The 14705-nt window shown below is 43.9% G+C and overlaps 1 protein-coding gene across 2 annotated transcripts in view; it reads right to left on the bottom strand.

Moving 5' to 3' along the window:
- The window catches only part of trappc12 (trafficking protein particle complex subunit 12), a 64000-nt gene that overhangs the window by 3694 nt on the left and 45601 nt on the right, over nucleotides 1-14705 (bottom strand). For both annotated transcript variants that reach the window (XM_061968518.1, XM_061968517.1), the window contains exons 6-11: nucleotides 9746-9858; nucleotides 9454-9526; nucleotides 8292-8365; nucleotides 6437-6535; nucleotides 6154-6257; nucleotides 4380-4467 (exon numbers count right to left, since the gene is read on the bottom strand). In XM_061968518.1, the coding sequence (XP_061824502.1) occupies nucleotides 4380-4467; nucleotides 6154-6257; nucleotides 6437-6535; nucleotides 8292-8365; nucleotides 9454-9526; nucleotides 9746-9858 (551 nt within the window). The remainder of the gene's footprint in view (nucleotides 1-4379; nucleotides 4468-6153; nucleotides 6258-6436; nucleotides 6536-8291; nucleotides 8366-9453; nucleotides 9527-9745; nucleotides 9859-14705) is intronic.

Genomic DNA, 14705 nt, shown 5'->3' with positions numbered 1-14705 from the left:
ACACTACACACCATATGAGTACACAAGAAGCCATGCTAACCGCTAAGCTAGAGCTCTAGAACGTAAAAAGGAGTGGGCGGATCGATACAAATATCGAGAGTAACGATACCAAGTGCAGTATTAGTATATGGTCGATACTACGATCATTACATTTTTGTTATTGTTTACAGACTCAGAAAATAAGTCCCTGGACACAGGAGGGCTTTAAGGGCAAAACCCAAAATATTTTCCATCCATCCATCCATCTTCTTCCGCTTATCCGAGGTCGGGTCGCGGGGGCAGCAGCCTAAGCAGGGAAGCCCAGACTTCCCTCTCCTCAGCCACTTCGTCCAGCTCCTCCCGGGGGATCCCGAGGCGTTCCCAGGCCAGCCGGGAGACATAGTCTTCCCAACGTGTCCTGGGTCTTCCTCGTGGCCTCCTACCGGTCGGACATGCCCTAAACACCTCCTTAGGGAGGCGCTCGGGTGGCATCCTGACCAGATGCCCGAACCACCTCATCTGGCTCCTCTCGATGTGGAGGAGCAGCGGCTTTACTTTGAGCTCCCCCCGGATGACAGAGCTTCTCACCCTATCTCTAAGGGAGAGCCCCGCCACCCGGCGGAGGAAACTCATTTCGGCCGCTTGTACCCGTGATCTTGTCCTTTCGGTCATAACCCAAAGCTCATGACCATAGGTGAGGATGGGAACGTAGATCGACCGGTAAATTGAGAGCCTTGCCTTCCGGCTCAGCTCCTTCTTCACCACAACGGATCGATACAGCGTCCGCAATACTGAAGACGCCGCACCGATCCGCCTGTCGATCTCACGATCCACTCTTCCCTCACTCGTGAACAAGACTCCGAGGTATTTGAACTCCTCCACTTGGGGCAAGATCTCCTCCCCAACCCGGAGATGGCACTCCACCCTTTTCCGGGCGAGAACCATGGACTCGGACTTGGAGGTGCTGATTCTCATCCCAGTCGCTTCACACTCAGCTGCGAACCGATCCAGTGAGAGCTGAAGATCCTGGCCAGATGAAGCCATCAGGACCAAATCATCTGCAAAAAGCAGAGACCTAATCCTGCAGCCACCAAACCAGATCCCCTCAACGCCTTGACTGCGCCTAGAAATTCTGTCCATAAAAGTTATGAACAGAATTGGTGACAAAGGGCAGCCTTGGCGGAGTCCAACCCTCACCGGAAACGTGTCCGACTTACTGCCGGCAATGCGAACCAAGCTCTGACACTGATCATACAGGGAGCGGACCGCCACAATCAGACAGTCCGAAACCCCATACTCTCTGAGCACTCCCCACAGGACTTCCCGAGGGACACGGTCGAATGCCTTCTCCAAGTCCACAAAGCACATGTAGACTGGTTGGGCAAACTCCCATGCACCCTCAAGGACCCTGCCGAGAGTATAGAGCTGGTCCACAGTTCCACGACCAGGACGAAAACCACACTGTTCCTCCTGAATCCGAGGTTCGACTATCCGGCGTAGCCTCCTCTCCAGTACACCTGAATAGACCTTACCGGGAAGGCTGAGGAGTGTGATCCCACGATAGTTAGAACACACCCTCCGGTTCCCCTTTTTAAAGAGAGGAACCACCACCCCGGTCTGCCAATCCAGAGGTACTGCCCCCGATGTCCACGCGATGCTGCAGAGTCTTGTCAACCAAGACAGCCCTACAGCATCCAGAGCCTTAAGGAACTCCGGGCGGATCTCATCCACCCCCGGGGCCTTGCCACCGAGGAGCTTTTTAACTACCTCAGCAACCTCAGCCCCAGAAATAGGAGAGCCCACCACAGACTCCCCAGGCACTGCTTCCTCATAGGAAGACGTGTTGGTGGGATTGAGGAGGTCTTCGAAGTATTCCCTCCACCGATCCACAACTTCCGCAGTCGAGGTCAGCAGAACACCATCCGCACCATATACGGTGTTGGTAGTGCACTGCTTCCCCTTCCTGAGGCGGCGGATGGTGGTCCAGAATCGCTTCGAAGCCGTCCGGAAGTCGTTTTCCATGGCTTCCCCTAACTCCTCCCATGTCCGAGTTTTTGCCTCCGCGACCGCTGAAGCCGCACACCGCTTGGCCTGTCGGTACCTGTCCGCTGCCTCAGGAGTCCCATGAGCCAAAAGAACCCGATAGGACTCCTTCTTCAGCTTGACGGCATCCCTCACCGCCGGTGTCCACCAACGGGTTCTAGGATTACCGCCACGACAGGCACCAACTACCTTGCGGCCACAGCTCCAATCAGCCGCCTCGACAATAGAGGTGCGGAACATGGTCCACTCGGACTCAATGTCCAGCACCTCCCTCGTGACATGTTCAAAGTTCTTCCGGAGGTGGGAATTGAAACTCTCTCTGACAGGAGACTCTGCCAGACGTTCCCAGCAAACCCTCACAATGCGTCCAGGTCTGTCCGGCATCCTCCCCCACCATCGCAGCCAACTCACCACCAGGTGGTGATCGGTAGAAAGCTCCGCCCCTCTCTTCACCCGAGTGTCCAAAACATGAGGCCGCAAATCCGATGACACAACTACAAAGTCGATCATAGAACTGCGGCCTAGGGTGTCCTGGTGCCAAGTGCACATATGGACACCCTTATGCTTGAACATGGTGTTCGTTATGGACAATCCGTGACGGGCACAAAAGTCCAATAACAAAACACCACTTGGGTTCAGATCCGGGCGGCCATTCTTCCCAATCACGCCTCTCCAGGTTTCACTGTCGTTGCCAATATGAGCGTTGAAGTCCCCCAGTAGAACGAGGGAATCACCCGGGGGAGCACTCTCAAGTACTCCCTCGAGTGAATCCAAAAAGGGTGGGTACTCTGAGCTGCTGTTTGGCGCGTAAGCGCAAACAACAGTCAGGACCCGTCCCCCCACCCGAAGGCGGAGGGAAGCTACCCTCTCGTCCACCGGGTTGAACTCCAACATGCAGGCTCTGAGCCGGGGGGCAACAAGAATTGCCACCCCAGCCCGTCGCCTCTCACTGCTGGCAACGCCAGAGTGGAAGAGAGTCCAGCCACTCTCGAGAGAACTGGTTCCAGAGCCCTTAATGTGCGTCGAGGTGAGTCCGACTATATCCAACCGGAACTTCTCTACCTCGCGCACTAGCTCAGGCTCCTTCCCCCCCAGCGAGGTGACGTTCCACGTCCCAAGAGCTAGCTTCTGTAGCCGAGGATCGGACCACCAAGTGCCCTGCCTTCGGCTACCGCCCAGCTCACATTGCACCCGACCTCTATGGCCCCTGCTATGGGTGGTGAGCCCATTGGAGGGGGGACCCACGTTGCCTCTTCGGGCTGTGCCCGGCCGGGCCCCATGGGGACAGGCCCGGCCACCAGGCGCTCGCCATCGTGCCCCAACTCCGGGCCTGGCTCCGGAGGGGGGCCCCGGTGACCCGCGTCCGGGCGAGGGAAATCTGAGTCTCGGTTCTTGCATTTCCATAGAAGTCTTCGAGCTGCTCTTTGTCTGATCCCTCACCTAGGACCTGTTTGTCTTGGGAGACCCTACCAGGGGGCATGGAAGCCCCCGGACAACATAGCTCCTAGGATCATTGGGACACGCAAACTCCTCTACCACGTTAAGGTGGCAGCTCAGAGAGGGCAAAATATTTTACTAAGAGAAAATAGTAGTTGTAGTAGTTTTTTATATACATTATTTTGAGCAAAATTAAGTCAATAATGCAACATAAGTTAGCATAAGCAAAAACTACTATTTTCTCTTAGCAAAATATTTTACTAAGAGAAAATAGTAGTTTTTGCTTATGCTAACTTATGTTGCATTATTGACTTAATTTTGCTCAAAATAATGTATATAATAAAAGGGAATAAAGAAATAAACTAAGTAAATAAAATAAGGAAATGAAATTTGTGATCAAAAATGGAATTATTCAATGATTTTGAGAATTGTAAGAATCAGCATAGGTATGACCAATACCGCCCCTTTAACTACTTGGTATTAGATCGATACTTGTAGCATTGCTAAAAACTGATGTGATTTATCAGAAGAACAGAAACAGAAGAATAAGTGCTTATTACATTTTAACAGGAGTGTAGAGCGAACCATGTACACAACAAGTAAACTATGAACAGTAAAATAGAAAGTCGATTAATGATAGTTTTGAGTAAAAAATAATACAACTGAAATAACAGTTGTATTATCGACCTGGTATCATTTATATGACAAATAACATTTTGTGATATACCGGTACTCTATGTCGATATCGCTGTAAGCTGCAATATGTATCCCTAGTTTGAATGTGATCCAAATTTAGCAATAAAATAAAAAAGGCTTTCTAAACGGTTGAAATCGAGCAGTGCTCCCACCTGCCAAGTCAGTCCTACCTTGTCAAAATGAATGTGTATTATTTTTTGCACAGTGGCCATGAAAGGACTTACCACAGGGTTTTTGGGGTCCAACTTTAGAACTTCAATGAAGGCCGCATGAGCTTCAGCATAGTTGTTCTGACTGAGATGTACAAATGCTCTGGAAATCAACATAAACAAATAGTGCTTGATATTGAATTTCACAAAAGAAAATCATCATTAAAAAAATCGTACTAAAAAGGAGAAATTGACTAAATAAATATTTTTAGATCACCAAATAAAAAGTAATAATTTATAAACTAAACTAAAATCAATATTGCATACGTAAGTACTAGGGAAGCTTGATAAACCGGTCTTACAGTTTATTAATTAAGTAATTTTTAAGTAATTTTTGTTTGTTCATTAAGAAGAACATTTGTGAGGTCACAAGTCATGGGTATAGGACACACTGGAGGGATTACGTCTCACAGCTGTCCTGGGAATGCCTCAGTAACCCCAGGTGAGGTGGGCGTAGATTGGGAAGTCTTGGCTTGCCCACTGAGTGCTGTACCCGTGACCAAAGATAAGCGCAAGGAAATCATTAATACTTAAAAGCAATATGCAGATTGTGATGCCTATTAAATGGTTGAATGCATGGTATTAATTATTAATTTACTTTCAATGTTTGCCCTCACTGGATGAGGTGGACCCTATCTAAGGTGATTTTGTGTAAGAGGCAGAGTGCATCCTGGTCTCGTCACCAGTTCATCACAGGGCACTTATACACAAACAACCACTGATACTTACATTCACACTTAGTCTCCAATGAACGATTTAGTCTCCAATGAACCTAACATACACATTTTAGAGTTGCGAAAGGAGGTCAAAATACCGGGCGATAGCTCACACATGCCTATCAGAACATGTAATCTCCACAGAGAGATGCTCATGGAGATTTGAGCCCTCGATCTCCTGACGATGAGGTCGACATGCTAACCACGAAGCCACTACTACCACCTGGTTTGTAAAGTTTGGCCCCTTTCTTATAGAAAGCAATTGTTTCATCAATGGTGAGTGTATAGTGCTGTATTCCCTGTGATGAACACTCAAGTTGTCAAATTTTGTGAAATGCATGTCAAATTAAGATGTTTCGATCTGGGTTTTTATGCTGCCAATTTTGATCATCCATGAGTGATATTGGCCGATACCATCATTGTTGTTGTTCAAATTTAGTAATGCTGAAAAAATAAACAGACAACAATTAGATGCCCACCGCAGAAAATGCTGGTTCTCAGGAATATAGGAAATTGTGTAGGAAGAAGTCCCTAGCTTTCCGGAAATGTGGCCCCTAAAACAAGTTAGTTGAATAGCCCTGCTCTAGACTCTTATTAGTTTACTTGTTAATTTCTTGTTAATAGCCGCTTACTTTCTGCTGTAACGCTGTTCGATCTGCACTTGTTGAACTTTACTAACTTTACAGCTATTTGTTGGTGTTGTTTGAAGCTATTTTTGCAAATAGCTTAGCTATTAACATGCCTGCTCCTGGGTTGTGCTTGATGTGTAACATGTTTAGCATTGTAAATGTTTTGCCGTAACGCTACACGCATACACAGACACATAATAAGCTGCTATCCGCTTGTCAGTCGGGGGACGAAAAATATTTCCAGACTGAGCCACAGGAAATCATCTGCATTAAAAAACATTAATCGACAATGGCGATCACACACTTTTTCATGAAAATCAGCCGATACTGATCAATGGCCGATGGATCGGCATATCTCTAGTATAAATATATCTATAAAAAGAGTGACAATCTCGAGCACATAAGTACACACACACGATACAAAGGTGCTAAACACAAACATACCTGTTCATCAGAACACATGTTGTGAGGCTGGGATTGACGTCTGTCATCTGGCAGGCTTGCTCCACATCCCGGAAATACACCTCAGCTGTCTTAATATCTCCGATCTAAACAAAACAGCAACATTGGCCAATCATATTTTGACAAATCTGGCGGACATTATTTTGTTTGAAGTATTGTCGTTTTACCCATTAGTCTAACTTACATTCTACTTTTGCCCTTCAATACCTCCATATACCCGCCATATGCCAACTTTAGTACAGTGTGTGTATGTTGGTGTGTTAACCTGCAAGAAGATGCGTCCTATGCCACTGAGCAGCTGCACTCTCTGCTGGGGTTCATACTGGATAATAGATTGGTAGACTTCCACAGCCAGAACATAATCCTGCATTGGGAGATGGACATTGTGTGACAAATTAGAATGAGAAATGTATAGAAAGTGAGCAGACTGAAGGAAAAATAAGTAAAGTGAATTATATTTATATAGTGCTTTTTCTCTAGAGATTTAAAGCACTTTACAAAGTGAAACCCATTATCTACATCTTTAAGCTACATTTAAACCAGTGGTAAGTGAAAAGAAAGAGCTTGAGAGAGAAATAGAAGTGAAGCCACATTGAAATTAAGAGGCTGATGAGGTAAAGGTGAAATACATGGCAGGAGGCAGAGACGGGTGGAGGGCGAGCCAAGTGGAGGCGTAAGCAGAGAGAGAGAGAGAAAGAGAGAGAGAGCATTAATCAAACATATGGAGTAATAGCAGGGCGAGGTGACCCTTCTCCCGCCTTCTCATTGCTCACATAGTGACTGGACTGCTGAGTAGGGCCAGGGAGCGAGGTCAGAAAGGGGTGTGTGTGTGTGAGTGAGTGAGTGAGTGAGTGGGAGAGAAAGAGACGTTTTCAGATTGCAAATGAAACCACACCCTGCCCCTTTCAAAATTATCATATTTTATCTTTTGAAACTGCACTCATTTTGAATAAATATCTTGAAGTCGTCATCAGTATTTTTTATTTCCAGACACAGTTAAAAATAAACTTCATAAACAATATATATATATACACCTGGTCAAACCATTAGGTATACCTGCACACTCTCCGGTCGATTTAGACTGCTTTAAAAAAACATTTTTGTCACTGCATGCCGCACATCTGTGTTATTATTTGCATGTCACTATTATATGAAAATAATACTTTATCCTACCTGAAGCCTGAAGCATATGGGGAAGAAATCCTCCCCCTTTGGCTGATAGCATTACGATAAAGGGGTCATAATATGCTTTTTTTTCTATGTTTAAAACATTTCCTTGCGGTCTACATAACACGACATTTTACATAGATTTTGTTCTTAAAGCCGCTTTCTGACTGCCCATTTGAATTTAAGGGACTTAATGGGATCACAAATACACAAAAACAAGTACCAACAGGTAAGAAAAGTTTGGCATAATATGACTCCTTTAACGTCCAAAAAAGTATGCCCACCAACGTCCCAACGTAGCCAGACTGCAAAACCAAGCGGATAGAGGCATCCAAAACTGTGTGCAAGCTCACGCCAAAATGCATGAACATTAGCTTTTGATACTTTGGCATTGTTTACTAACACAAGTACTCAACATTGTAACGACATTTATAAGCCAGAAAAGACGACGTTCATCATAGGTCCCTCTTAAGTAATTTATGTCAGCCCCACCCAAAATGTTTGGCCATGAGTGTATGATGCCCTAACAAAATGACATCAAAAATGGCAAAACAAAAATTAAGTTCTTTTGTTTGAGAATGGAAACAGATTTAACATTAACATTAACCATGAAAATTAGGCTGTGTTCAGGTTTCCAATCTCGACACTAGATGGTGATGTGTCTCTCTCTAAAGTCTTAACTGCATTCCCACACTTTCCTTCCTCTCCTCCCACTTGCTGTCTCTCTCTCACTGACCAAGAATCCAATTAGTGGTCAGTCTGGGGGGATTGCACTTTGAATCCTCCACCAGCATGGCATCGGATATCTCCCAGTCACACACACACACACACACACACACACACACACACACACACACACAAACACACACACACACACATGCACACACAGCAGCATCACTCCCCTCCCACGTAGACTCTAGACACTCATATGAGGACACTAAACACAGACGTACCTTCATCATGAGCAGACAGTTAGCCATGGAGTAGAGGACCCGGCTGAGACGAGATCGCCACAGCTTTAGAGATTCTAAAATCATGAAGAAGGGAGATATGGAGGTTTTATTGTTTAAGGTTGAATTCCTGTTTTCATTTGCTCTACTCCCAGCACCCTTCAACTCCCTAAAACCTTTACTTTTTTGAATTACGCCTCTTTACCCCTCCACAACATGGTTTATTTTAAGGTGAGGTTATGGGGAAGACACTGCGGCACTTTTCCTCATTGCCTTAGACAGCACCCCCTGTGGAAGAGCTTCTGTGCAGGCCTATTATTATTCATCGCAGCACACCTGTGTGTGTGTGCCTTTCTGTGCATGTGTTGGGGAGGGGAGCTAATCACTCAGTAGGGGTCTGATGTGCGAAGGCATGGCCCTGTGTTATTGACTTGACTGTCGGCTGTCTGTGTGGGCAGGAAGAGGAGAGAAAGGGGCAGAGCTATTACACTGCTTTTAGAGGAGGAGCCCTAGTGCAACAACACACACATACAGTATTACCGCGCACACATCATCCCGCCAGGGTTTTCCAATTATATGGAAGTGTCTTGGTACATTTAGCTCAGCTTTTGCAATCGGCTTGTTGTTTTCCATTGCTTTAAATGAACCTTACTCGATCACTTCTTGTGCTCGTAAAAAAAAGTTATCCACAAAAGACTGACAGCAGCCTGCATTGAGATTTATTGCTATGTTGAGCAATGTTGAGCAATTTTGAAGCACGAGGGGGTCTGCGTGGAGGTGATGATTGTGAAAAAGTGGTGATTACAGTCTATAACGTCTGTCTAGTTCCCCATCACATGTGCAAATGCAAGTGGCTTGAATAAGACTGATGTGTATTGATCGGTTCTGTTTGCAAGGCTGGAGAGACCGTTTTGATATTCAGCATGAGTGCAAAAGCAGTGAGGTGCTAAACACGTTCAAAGCCTAGACATCGATGTGTTTGGGTGGTTGAAAATGAATGTGTGGCCGAGGTGTGCCGCAGTCCTGCACCAGGTGTGCCTTGTTGCTAGTTTGTGTGTAAAATTCCCCATGGGGAGCACGACCTCCTCCTACAGTGTGATGCAGTCTTGGACTGAGGCCATGTCTGCAGCCTTGAGTGTGTGTGAGGAAGCTTACGTGTGTTTACCTTGTGTATTCTCCTCTGTGAGAGAGCTCATGCTGCCATCTTCAGCCAAGCATTTCTCCAAGTTCTTCAATATCTGTTCAAGAAACGGTTTTACTGCCAGCACAGTATTTCAGAATTTCTATATGCTTATACTGGAATGAGCACATTCATTAAGTCTAAAACATGACCATATTTACTTTGCTTATAGTTGGTCTTAAATATTTGTTTGGTTTTATTTGCATTTTTGCAAGTGCTGGTTATTATGCAAATTTGTATTCATCCAAAGGCAGTGTTTGTTAGTGCATGTACTAACTGTGAGGCAGACAGTTTTGAGGTTGTGCAGGCGGTCCAGAGCCTCCTGAGGCTTAGCCAGGTGCTGGGGAAGCTCAGCATGTAGCAAACGCATGGAGAACGGCACCATGGATCCTGTTAGGGAGAGGAGAATACAGACAGAATAAACAACAGAGGAACATGTTTGGGGATGGAGGGAGATGAGAAAAAGGGGTGGGATGAGGACATTGCAGGAGAGAGGGGAGAGGAAACAAGGGTGCATGATGAGAATACAAACCCATCCACCCACACACACTGCACACAGCCCTGGAGGCAAGAGCATACAGATGGCATTGAGCTATCTATGGCTGCTTATTAAACCCTCTCATCTTTCTCTCTGTGTGCTGCACAGCTCCATCACTCATGTAGAAGCCTCATCCTTCTGTTTCTCTGCTGCAACGTCATTCACAAGACACACACGTGTGGAAGAGCATAAAAAAGGTGAGTCCCAAGGCTTTGTTTGAGGGACTCTTTGATACTGTCATTAGATATAAAGCTCACCGAGCAGAAGTGACGACAAAAGGTGGGCCCTTTGGTCGTCACTTCTGCCCTTCGACATTTCTTCAATTCAGTCTCTCTCAACCGCCTGGTTTTACTGTCTGTTTCTACCACCACCTCTATACAACACACACATTTTACACTAACAACTGCTATACCACCCTCCCAATTTTGTCTTTCTGCTGACCGGACGCAGCTCTCCCATTCCCAATTCTTAAGTCTGATGCTCTTGGGGTGTCAGCAAGTTTCAACAGCTTTAAATTAAGACTCTTAAGGCCTTTAATGTGTTTGTGCAATTTTGGAACTACACAAATCTTGACACTGTCATCAGTATTTAATACAAACAGTACTGTGACAATGGCGCACATGGCGGCTGTTGGCGTGATCCCATGACACATAGAAAGCACAGGACGTGCAGGCAGAAGGTCATTTAATTAGGTACCAGGCAGAAGAAAAGTAACACAGGTCGAGCAACAACTCAGAAAGCAACAGAACACTATGGAACACACTAGATAGTGAAGCAGCACTGAAGGAGAGGACCAGGTGAAACTAAATAGAACTTATTCACAATGAGGAACAGGTGTGCTGGCAAGAGAATAAACAGAAAGTAAAAGTGCAGCAAAACACAGAGAGAAAATAGAAAATAGAAAACATTGACAAAAACCAAAACCTGGGGTACACCCTTTTTCACGGCAAAGTTGAGATCTACCAAGACTGACGTTGACGTGGAAAAGTGTGCTGCCTCACGCCAACGTCATATAGCTGCCGTACGCACATTTCTACTGGCTGTGGATACTTTGGCGACACACAGCCGTGGCCGTTCAGCCTTTGCCAACATTTGATTTTAACAATGTAAAAATAATCGAGGCAAGGACACAAAATTAACTTTTTCGCCAATAAATTGAATGCTTCATATTCATATTAATATTCGTGAGGACACAGTTTATCTAGGCGATCATGTTGCCACCTATTGCTGTCTCAATGTGTTTCTGTGACTCCAAGAGGCAGCAGCAGGAGCCGGCAGCGGTTGCTGGCACCTCCCAAGACCGGGGGCTGCGACAGTCCTCTCCTGTGTTGTAATAATAAATAATAGAATATATCCATCCATCCATTTTCTACCGCTTATTCCCTTCGGGGTCGCGGGGGGCGCTGGAGCCTATCTCAGCTACAATCGGGCAGAAGGCGGGGTACACCCTGGACAAGTCGCCTATATAATATAATATAAATAATAATCAAACAAAAGTCAAAGTCTTTCGCATTATATTCGATAGCGCTTGTATGTTTAAATGTAAAATAATTTTCACATTAAACTTTAATCTCGCTGTCAGCATGCTACTTACTGTATGAACACATTATGTTGTAAGTTACACAAATCGTATTTATATTGGGGTAATCACAGTCAGTCACCTCTGCTAAAGTTTTTCTTAACCTTCCTGACCAAACCATTTGTTTTGTTTTTTTATTTCAGCCTGTACTCAGTTCTCAGAGACACAGCATGACAGCTGGTTTTCAATGTCACTCATGTGTCGTTTGCTGAAAACACAAGAAACAAGCACCTCCAACTGAGTCCTGATTGGTCAGAGCATGCAGTGCTTGGCCACATGGCTACTTTCAATATGATTTGCATATAAGGCGTGGCCTGGCGGGCTCTGGGCCTGCTAAGCGACACACCACTGGGGTCAATTTCTAGTTGATTGTGATGTAAAAAAAGAAATGTGATTGGATTTGTATGTGTGCAAACTTTAATACATCTGAATACCAAAAGTAGTAAAATCAGCTATTCACCTGGCGGATTTTTCCTGTGTGATAAAAGAGGGGATAAACAAGGAATTCCTTATTTAGCTGCCGCCTTGTCTAATCATATATTACTGCCTTGGCATATGTCGATGTTTACTTTTGTATGCACAATAAATCAACACAAAATCCGTACTTTGGAGCAATGTTCATAGACTAGTATTTGGCTTGTTAGCTTCCTGTCGCAGGGGAGCGATGATGGTCATGGTTGAGGGAAGAGTTGTAAGAATATCTATGCGTAACATTGTATGTATCCTTATACACATTAAAGCAAACAAAAGACAACATAAGTTGATCATTTTAGAAACAAAAATAACTTTATCCACATTGTTTTTTAGTCTGTAACAGAAACGATTGAAAGTGCACCAATTTGACTGAAATTCCCCCCAAAATATTGTTATTTAAACAAAACATTTTTTGACCGACTTGATCCATTTGATACTGAAAAATCAAATTAAATAACTTCAATAATTAATAATAAATTACATTTGATCAGCAATATTAACTATATAAAACACTTGATTAACACAAACACAAACACAAACCAAAAATTAATAAAACAATATGTGCTGATTTCTTTTGTGAAAAATGAGGAAGTCAAGATTAATGGCCACAATGAGCACATTTTGCAGTGCACAGCTTTTTGAAGCGGGGTTTGAAGCACAATACTGCATAATACTAATAAAGCATGTTCCCCGAGGTCACGCGCACCCCGCCAGACCAAGGGGGCCCGCTCCACTATGTGAGAAGGACTGCCTTAGGTACAAATACAATGCAGAGAGAAGAAAACATAATGTTGATGCTCTTTTCTCATACAGACTCTTGAAGCACTCTCTGATCTACACAAAGCTGCATTACAAACGCAGGTAGTATTTACTATATGACTACAAGGATGACCAAATAGAGTGTATCCGGAAAGTATTCACACCGCTTGACATTTTCCACATTTTGTTATGTTATAGCCTTATTCCAAAATGGATTACATGTTTTATCTCCTCAGAATTCTACAGACAATACCCCATAATGACAATGTGAAAAGTTTTTATTGCACATTTATTAAAACTAAAAAAAAAACAGACAAAAGCAACATTTCCTCTAAGGTTAGCACTGCTCATGTGCCTTCTGTGTACAACAAATCTATGCCGAACAGAAAATCCAATCCAATCTGAACTCTGAACAAAATAAACACAAAATGTGTTCTGTAGGACATTGTAATGCAACTGTGAGTGACAGGTGACAACAAGCATCCACAAAAAAATCCAAACCAATCTGAACTCTAAACAAAATAAACACAAAATGTGTTCCGTAGGACATTGTAATGAAACTGTGAGAGACAGGTGACAACAAGCAGCCACAACAGATAAAACAATGTTCCGCAACACTGTTCAAGGTCGAGACGCTTTAAGGTGGACAGGAATTCCATCGATCCATTGAGCAAAACTGTTTATTGTGGGCCGTAACCACACCAAAAGCATTAGTAAAAAACCTCTATCAAGAAAAAATTGCCAATTTTTGCCGCACATAGCAGGCCAAAACCAACTCTCTGTCATCTGTCATATCAACAGCAGCCGCCCGATCTCACTTGTGCCAACACACGCACTCAAGGCACTTAGCCACTGAGGCGGATACGGCCACACAAAAAGTCGGAAAACTCTAACACCACACAAACTGTAATCGCCAGGCCGTTACACTACGACTCCCCAATCAGATGTGTGCTAATTTTACTGTAATTTATTAAGAATGTTAATTTATGGACATTCATCATGTGAGGACTAGATTACAGAAATGCTAATAAAAATATATATTTTAAAGACAGAAAGTTACAGGAATGTACACTTCATCCCATGTTTACATCTCATTGTACAACATGGAAATATTTTAAAGGTAAATAAATGTGATCTTTGAAAGGGGTAAAAATTATTTCCAAAGTAGGACCCCCATCCATACATACAATACTAATACATTGCTCATTAAAAACAATATATTTTTTGTTATTTTCATTGTAAGTGGGCCAAATTACTTACATTAGAAAACAATCTCATTAAAATGACTGCTTTGAGACAGGTATGCACGTCTAATGGTGCTCACATGTGCTCCACTGAATGCTCAGGGATTTTTTGTGTTTTCTCACACACATGAAAAATTAGAGGAAGCATTGTACGTAAGTATTTACAACATTTGCTCTGTACTTTGTTGACACCTTTGGCAGCAGTTACAGCCTCAAGTCTTTTTGAATACGATGCCACAAGCTTGGCACACCTATCTGTGGGCAGTTTTGCCCCTATCTCTTTTTACAGCACCTCTCAAGCTCCATCGGATTGGATAGGAAACATTGGTGCTCATCCAGGATGTCTCTGTGCGTGATTTGTTTTATTTTTAATACATTTGCAAATAAAAAAACAATAAAACATATATATATCACATTGTCATAATGGGCTATTGTGTGTAGAACTTCATAGACAACAATTCATGTATTCCATTTTGGAATCAGGCTGTAACATAATAAAAAGTGGAACAAATGAAGTGCTGGGAATACTTTCCAGATGCACTGTATTTAAAATTGTCAATCTGTGACATCACAAATGGCCCACTGTTAAAACACACACTCCAAACCGTGGGCAAGCTCAAGCCCAAATGCATGAACTTTATAA

This window comes from Nerophis lumbriciformis, linkage group LG08 (genome assembly GCF_033978685.3).
Source record: "Nerophis lumbriciformis linkage group LG08, RoL_Nlum_v2.1, whole genome shotgun sequence".
Classification (NCBI taxonomy): Eukaryota; Metazoa; Chordata; class Actinopteri; order Syngnathiformes; family Syngnathidae; genus Nerophis; species Nerophis lumbriciformis.
This window is presented reverse-complemented; position numbering and strand designations above follow the sequence as displayed.